The following is an 8335-nucleotide window of genomic DNA, read 5'->3' on the forward strand; positions in this document are numbered from 1 at the left end:
ATGACAAACTCGAAAGGAAAAATACCCTCGCAGCAAAGCAGGTGCTTTGGGTGTGGAGCGGTCAGGTAGAAAAGGGGCTGAATTAAGGCTGGAATCAACTCAACACCAGGCTCCAGACTCACTGGGTCACCCCAGTTCTCTGGCCGGTCTCATGGCCGTCGGTTTCTCTTTGGACCGAAGTGGGAGCTGGTCCGTTGAATGGCCCCGCACCTGTCCACTGGTGAAGACAGAGCACGACGGAGGGGACCCAGGGACAGGGGAGGGTCCGAACAGTGCACATGAGAAGAGGCGAGGCCAGAAACAGAGCCGGGGCTCGGCGAGGGGCCTGGGGGCCGTGAGGGGAGAACAAAGGGTGGGCAGGGAGGAGGGGAGGAGCGGCGGCTGGGAACTCGAGCCGCAGGAGCTCGGCAAACAGAAACTGGAAAGAGCAGCAGCCTCGAAAGAAGCCGCCTGGAACAAAAGCCCCGCGGGGCCCGGCCCACCTTTCCCACGGCGCACCCCGCAGGGGCCCGGTCCCCCCAACCCCCCCAAGCAACCACACCCCCCAGTGTGTAGCTGTTCTTCTGCTGAAGTTCCCTGATTTTGCTTCTGAGGTCGTTCCCTACAGAACCCTGATTCAGTGGCGGCCCTGGTATCTCAGCCGTCATGAAATCACCCATGAACTGCTGTCACACGTAACCAGCCAAAACGACTCTCTCCGACGAGCAGGTGGACGTCACGTTATGCGACGTGGACATTTAATGAAGCGCTGCACTCTCTAGTCTGAGTCTGAACCTGACGGCCTCCCTTTGTCTGTTTCCAGCAGGTCTGCCGGGGGCCCGCCCGCCTCCGGCACCGGGACTCCTGGTCACCTTCTAAGCCAGCGTGCTGCCCACTGGGTGCCTGGGGTGTTGGGACACAGAACAAAAAGCCGCTGAGGGGTTTCAGGCCAGCAGGGGACAGGCACGGACAGAGAGCTGGACCTCAGTGACGTGGTGACGATGAGAGGGCCCCGAATCTGGAGACAGCAGCCAGGGGTCCCACGGGGCCATCTGAAGGTCTCCAAAGGGACGGGCATCTGCCTTGGAGACTTTAGCACAATGAAATGATCTGACAGCTGGACGGAAGTCGGGATCAGGAAATCGGGCACCCGTCCCCACCCCGAGAGCTTGCGTGGGGACCAAGATTTCAGCCGCGAGGTAGAAAACGTCCAACGATCCCAGCCCCCCTCAGGACCTTTAGGGGGCAGTCAGGGCGAATGGTGGCCTGAGGCCGCAAGCAGGGCCGGCAGAGGCTGAAGGCAGCAGACAAGCAGGCATCGCCTGGCCCGGCCCGGGTCAGGCGGCCACTGAAGGAAGCGGCAGGAGCGACAGAGGAAACGGCCTGTGCGAGACCGAGTGGGCGAGGACCACGAGGACGTGAGGGCGGCCGTGTCACGGGGCGCAAGGCCCCAGAGCCACGGGGATCACCGGGGATCAGGCGGCAGGGGGCCCGTGCATTTTAAGAAGCTTGGGGTTAACCCCAGGTGGCAGGCAGGCCCGGGGGGAGTGTCCACAGGGCTCAACCTCTCACGATGACAACAAAGAACAACAGTGCTGTCACACCAGGTGTCACCAGGGAGAGAGCACGGTGGGAGGCACCGAGGGGCCGGGGGCTGGGGAGGAGAGGGGTAGCCAGCAGTGGAGACGTGAGGTTGAGGGACTCACAGGACCTGACCGTGAGGATGAGGGAGGAGGAGGAGGGAGGAGGAGGAGGGAGGAGGATGAGGAGGATGAGGAGGGCCTGCCACCTCAGGCCACTCTGCAGTCAGGGCCCGAGGGGTGGAGACTGGGTCTGCTGAGACGTCCACCTGGAGAGGTCAGCGAGCCCAAAGAGGCATTGCGATGCCCAGCCCTGTAGCACTGGCTCGGTGTTCACACGGGCAGAGCTGTGCGGCACCCTGCCTCAGTCTCCTCGGCCGGCCCTGAGCTCCGTCTGCATCATCAGGGGCTCCCCACTCAGCATGGACGTCGAGGGCCCCTCCTGCTCGATTTTAAGACTCCTCGGGCCATTTCTCGAGGCATTTCGCCTCTGCTACCCAGAGCACCCCTCGTACGGCAGCTGCTGGTGCAAAGTAAGTGTGCGCCGGCCCCACAGCGCTCCGTGCCGCCGCAGATGCTCCGTGTGGCCCTCAGTGTGGCCCAAGCCTGTGACAGGAGGCCCTGTACTCCCCCAAGGGGCCCCCTAGACACTGGCACATCCACACGAATATAACACTTGGCAGAAATCTTTAAGATGGAAATGACAGGTTTTAAAAAAATTAAATCTAAAAAAAAAATGCGAAACTACAGTAAGGACCACAGCACACAGTAAGCCTGCGTCCTCGTGGGACAGGTTAAGGAACCAGGGCTGAATGGGGTCCGGCAGCCCCGCCCTTGGCTAGCCAGCTCGCAGGTGGCAGGGCAGGAGCCTTAGCTGAGTCCGCTTGATTCCAAGCCTGCTGGTCCCTGTCCCCTCCACCTCGGGCCCAGTGCTGGCCAGTGAGCAGGACCAGACAGCCAGAGCCGTTCACCACGTGTGGCCTGGACGGTCACACAGGACCCCACGCCTGGGTTAAGGCTCCGCTGGTCCCGACTTGAAATTCTGTTTTGGAAAAAGGGGCCCCACACTCAGACTGCGCGGCCCTACACATTAGGTGGCCAGCCCCACCCCTCACCGGTCACCAGGAGGAGGACGCCTCCGTCATCATCTACGGGGACGCGCCGTGACACGTCCCTGGTGCTCCGGCCACCGGCCCGCACGGACACGCGGGCGCCGACTTACGTGAGGGACACGGTGAAGTGGAAACGCTGCCTCAGGCCTCGGAAGGTGACGAAGGACTGCGGCGGGAAGCTCCTGGCGGTCACCTCGCAGTAGGGCCTCTCGAACTCGCCGGGGGGACACACGCATCGGAAGCCGCCGACGAGCAGGTTCACGCAGGTGCCCCCGTTCCTGCACACGCCGTCGGCACAGCGCCCCGAGCGTGTGCTCACCTCACAGTGCTCTCCTGCGGGGCAAGGGCAGAGGCCAGGGGTCACGCGGCGGGCCGAGGAGGCGGCCAGCCGGCCCCCGGGCCCGACGCACAGCTACGAAGCCCACGGCGACACTGGGGCCGAGGCGCGTGTTGAGGGGCACGGCCGCGTGGGGCTGGCACGGTACATGTGTTATTCCCATCAGGGGCCCCGGCTCCTGGTGGGCAAGCTGAGGATGGAGGTCAGAGGGCCCCCCAAGACGTGCCAGGCGACCGAGTCACACCAGCCCCACCCCTGTCCCAGGCCTACCCTGGGGGCAGAGGGAACGTGGGGCCCTGAACCCTTCTCAGCATCCCATCCTGTTCTGAGCACCCCGCTGGCTGAGACTTCCCGAGAAACACCGAGAGTTGTGAGAGGGCCTCGTGGACCCTGCCCACACCCGTGCCCGCCGCGCATCAGAACCTTGACGGAGACTCTGGCGCGTGCCAGGATCAGCCGCACCCAGGGCCACCTCCTTGGCTGGCCTCCTGCAGCGCCCGCCTCCCCACTGCCCCTCACGCAGACCCACCAGCCAGCCCGGCCGGCGCTGCATCCCAGCCTGCTCCCGATCACGTCCGTTTCTCCCACAGGCCTGTGCACTCACTGAAGGCCGGTGCCACTGTGCTCCGATGTCCCCACCAGAGCCCGGCCCCTCAATGACGGGAGGGTTCTGGAAGCTTCCCCAGAGAGACTGGTGAAGCAGCCCAAGCTGACCACCTCTGCCCCAGAGGTCTGTCGGGCCCAGAGCATCTGTCGATTCTGAGCTGGCCGCCACGTCCGCCAGCAGCAGTCCAGCTGGGTGATCCCCACCCCCCCGGACGAGGATGACAGTCCCCAAGCCACACCCGGTGGACATCGCCGGCCCCCTCAAACACCTGCAGGCCCTCGGGAGCTTCAAACAGCCAGAAATTCCCCAGCTCCCACTGACATTCTTTGAATTATTGATTTTTAAGTGAATGCATTTTAAAACAGAAGCATTACATTCACACACTTAAAAACAACCCCACTGTACAATAAGCATGGCACAAATAGTAAAAGTCTCCAGCAGTTTCTTGAACATCCCCACAGGAAAACCACGTGGGCGGCCCACCCCGGCAGCTGCCCAGCGGGCTCAGCGCTGCATCTTGGAGACCCCGCCGGTCAGCACACAGCGGTCCTTTATAACGGCCGCAGAGTATTCCTTTAGGGCATCCATCAAAATTTAAATCACTGGTGTTTCCTGTTCTTTTCTCAACAGGCATGTAGGCTGCCTATGGTTCTCTTCTATTGCAAATAGCTTTCAATAGGCATCTTTGGTGTGTTTCAAGAACCTCTCTCTTGAGAAAACTCCTAACGACCCTGGATCAAAGGGCACACAAAATTCGCATTTTGATAGATATTTCCAAAGCGGCCTCCTCAACACCAGGTATGATCAACCTGTGAAATATTTTGCATCGCTGACAACGGAAACCCAAAAAGTATTTTATTCGCATTCACTTTTGATGAGGTTCAGCATCTTTGCACATTTTATTGGCAACATCTGTTTCCTTTCCTTGGACCCGCCCGATAATTCCTGTGCTCGTTTTTCCATCCGATTCTCGGTTTCACATGCGCGTTCACATCCATACCTGTGCTCACACCCTTATGCACACCCACACTCGCACACATGCACTCGCCCTCACACACTCACTCACACACTCGGCATTCCTGGCCTCGTCTCCAGGGGGGCAGCCTGGGGCTTTCTCAAATTCCGTGCGTTCATTTTAAATGCTTAGCTTGAGGTGTATTTGTCCTTCACACACTTCGAATTCTCCCATCTAGACTTTTAAAATATCTGTGACACTTGGGGGACCTTGCTTTTTCCAAGCTCCAGTACGGCACATCGGTGGCCGAGTCGGAGCCACCGCGAGGACCGGGCGGGGCATGCTCCCCAAACCGTGGCGGGAAACCAACCGCGCCGGCCCTTGGCACCCTCTGCCTGACGTTCCTACCATCCGGGTTCGGGTCCAGGTGATCCAACACCCACCTGGATGAATGTGAAGCCGCCGCCACCGGCCACTGCCGCTCCAAGCTCTGCCTCTGCAGTGGACCAGGAGGTCCAAACACCTCTGAGCCCCACGCCAAGCCCCCAACCACTTCTCCTCTGGTGTCCTCTCCCTAAAATCCGGGCCTGAAACCCGAGCTTCCCTTAGCCACGCCTGGTTCCCCATAGGGTCTCCTCCCCGGGGAGCATCCCACTATATGTCCAGTGAGACAAACCAAGAGCCTGGGGCCGTCCCACTCCCCATGTCCCTTGTCCCACCCACGCCACCTCCCAGAGACCAGGGTCACTCATCTCCACTGCCGCCTGCACCCTGGTCTGCGCCAACCCCATCTGCACGCCCACGGCGGCCTCCCCTCGGGCCCCTGCACACACGCCAGCTGCCCACGCCTCACTAGCCCAGGTTCTCCGTGACACCGGGGAGAGGCCACAGGAGCATAGGTCGGGCCACGCCCCAGCTCAGAAGCAATCCTGTCCCCTGTAAAGGTGGCCCTCTCCCTCGGGGCCTGGCCCTCGGCCGCATGCCCAGCCTCGGCCACGCTCACCCACCTCACACACCAGCCACATGGTTTCCTCCTCACAAGCAGCTGGGGGATTCACAGGGCTCACGTAGGTGGCCCCGTGCACAGCTGGTAGGTGTTCACTACAACCAGCCATCATAACCCATCGGCGACCATCTTTCTCTGGGCCTGGCGTCCTCTCCCCCGGCCTCGGCAGGTGGCTTCCCTGGGCCACAACCCCCTTCGGAAGGCTTTGCCACCACCTGGGCACCCATGACTGATGGGCCCGGAGGCCCTCCTCTGGAGAGCGCATGCCCCAGCTGCAGGGTGACGCCCGCGGTGTGACTGTTCCTGAGCGTGTCTCCCCAGGCTCTGCGGCACGGACGCTGCCTGTTCTGGGGACAAGCCCAAGGCCCAGCACACCGGGGGTGCCCAGTGAATGCCTCCTGCATGGGCGGACACACGGTGACCCCCCGGCACACAGCGGGACCCTACGAATGCCAGACACGGAGGGGCACTGACGAAGCCTGGCACGCCACGGGCTCGTGAAAGGGTGTCACGGCCATGCCAGGGCTCCCCACTGTCAAGCCAGGGAGGGATGCAACACAAAATCACAAAACCGACGTAATTCACGTGGCTGATTCAACTAGTTGTGGAAATAGATTGATGTCATCAACGAAGAATTAATCCCACAGCTGAACACACCATTTTTATAATAGGCTGTGAGAACTCTTGAGTGTTGGGCTTCAGATGAACCAGGTCGGCCGGGAAAAGGTCTGACCTCCAGGACCTTCGCTCAGGCCGACCCCACCCAGGTCCCCGTGGGTCCTCAGCAGGGTTTCCCGCAGAGTCTACACAGGGGCGCGCTCCCCGGCTTTGTCTCAACCACACATTAATCCACTTACGTTTTCCTTTAAAACGTACATATTGTATGCAGCGCTGTGCTGGCAAACCCTAACGGCCAGCCCTCGGGGGAAGAGCCCCAATCTGCAGCTTCTGCCCACTTCCACGGCGCACCCCCTCACTCCGCCCCCACCCCCCCGGACCAAATCCAAGATCTCGACCTGACATCGCTGAGCGCAGAGGTGGGGACAGATGTGAAATGTAGCTCGTAATTCCTAAAATCATCTTACCTGAGGAAAATAATTTGGACCAAATTTAGTGAGCCCCATATCTTTAAGTTTTTCCTACACCTCTTATAAGAAACACTAATTTAATGAAATAAATCTTCTGAGGAGCAAACTATCGAGACTCAACTTATCTTTTCCAGAAATTCCCAAAGTAAGTTTAGGCTTCCCCTTATATCCTAGTATGCCACTGGAGTCGAATGCTTGCTCCGAGTCATTCTACACCTGGGGAACCCCCCATCCTCCTCCTATGCACCCACCATGGTAACGGCCGGCCCCGCCCCCACACCAAGGATCAGGTTCACATGGGCAAACTGAGAGCCTCGCTTAATAATGCATGCAGCATGCCACAAGCCCGGGAGATGACAGGCAGGAGCTGCTAATGCAGAATCCCCAACAGAAATCTGGGAAAGGACACCCTCCCCACAAAAACATTCTTAACAACAAAACAGAAGCTTCAGGAGCAAGCCCCCTCCAGCCTCCAAGGCTTCACACACATCCCCATCAGTGGACGTCTGCCCCAGGCTTGGGGTTGGGGGCAGGGGGACACTGCCTGCCTGCCTGGGGTCCCCAGGCCACAGTGTCAGAGCCGAGACCCTTGATTTGAGGGGCTGAGCACCCTGGAGAAGCCTCAGATAGAAAGGGCTTAAGCCAACGGCTCCCCTGCAGCGTGACCGCCAGGAGCAGAGGCCCATGGAGCACAGGTGCAGCCGGCCGAGGCCCCCACCGGGCCGGTTCCCGCACTAACCCTCACAGCGCCGCACCCTGGGGTGGGAACTCCTTACAGACAAGGAAACGGAGGCCCAGCACAGGGTATAGAACCTACCTTTTTTTGTAACACAAATATATTCTTCAAAGATAAAGGAAACAGAGTGAAAAAAATAGTGCCTGGGCACAGAGCCTCTCGGCTAGGCTTTGCAGGAATGTTTGTGGAAGGGGCAGAGAGGGATGAAGCAAACACTCGTACCCAGAAAGGGCCCAACAGATGCACAGGGGGTCCGGGGTCCCGGCTCCTGGACACCGCGGGCTGGACCAGGTGTCAGTGACGGGCGTGCACCTGGTCGGGTCTGTGGATGAGGAAGAGGGTAGCGCAGGGCCTCGGCCTCACCGCACAGAGGTGTGTGTGTGTCCGTGTGTGTCTGTGCATGCACACGTGTGGTGTGTGCGTAGCGTGGGTGTGTATGCACGGATGTGGTATGTGTATACATGTACGTGTGTGTGATGTGGGCAGTGTGCACTTGTGTGTGACGGGCACGCAGGCCTGGGACAGGAGGGCAGGGCTGGAACCAGAGAGATGCTGGTGTGTCCTGTGCCTGCCAACGGCAACTGCAGAACCGGCCTGCGGGCGCTGCTCGCGGATCCGGGGAGACGTGAGCCGTCCCGGGCCAGCAAAGACGGGAGCACAGCTAGGCCAAGGCCCCGGGCCCTGAAGGAGGACTGAGGACAGCCACGGAGGAGAGGACGACCACGGAGGAGGGGACGGCCACGGAGGAGGGGAGGGCACGTACAGGTTTGACAACCTAAGTTTCCAATAAACAGACAACTGCCTTCTGGTCCTAAGAAACAGCCAAGGGCTTTGAACTAGAAAAACTAGACTTTGCAGAGGCTGCGAGGGAGGAGCTGGAGCACGGAGCGTGAAGGCCCGGGCCGCCCGAAGCTCAAGCAGGATCGCAGGTCGGA

The 8335-nt window shown here is 60.3% G+C and overlaps 1 protein-coding gene across 1 annotated transcript in view; it reads right to left on the reverse strand.

Moving 5' to 3' along the window:
- CELSR1 (cadherin EGF LAG seven-pass G-type receptor 1) overlaps positions 1-8335 on the reverse strand; it is a gene marked incomplete at its 5' end in the record, with an annotated part of 124261 nt that overhangs the window by 63239 nt on the left and 52687 nt on the right. The window contains one exon of the mRNA XM_023523686.1: positions 2781-3004. Coding sequence (XP_023379454.1) covers positions 2781-3004 — 224 coding nt within the window. The remainder of the gene's footprint in view (positions 1-2780; positions 3005-8335) is intronic.

Source organism: Pteropus vampyrus, unplaced genomic scaffold (assembly GCF_000151845.1).
Source record: "Pteropus vampyrus isolate Shadow unplaced genomic scaffold, Pvam_2.0 Scaffold401, whole genome shotgun sequence".
In the NCBI taxonomy this organism is placed as follows: Eukaryota; Metazoa; Chordata; class Mammalia; order Chiroptera; family Pteropodidae; genus Pteropus; species Pteropus vampyrus.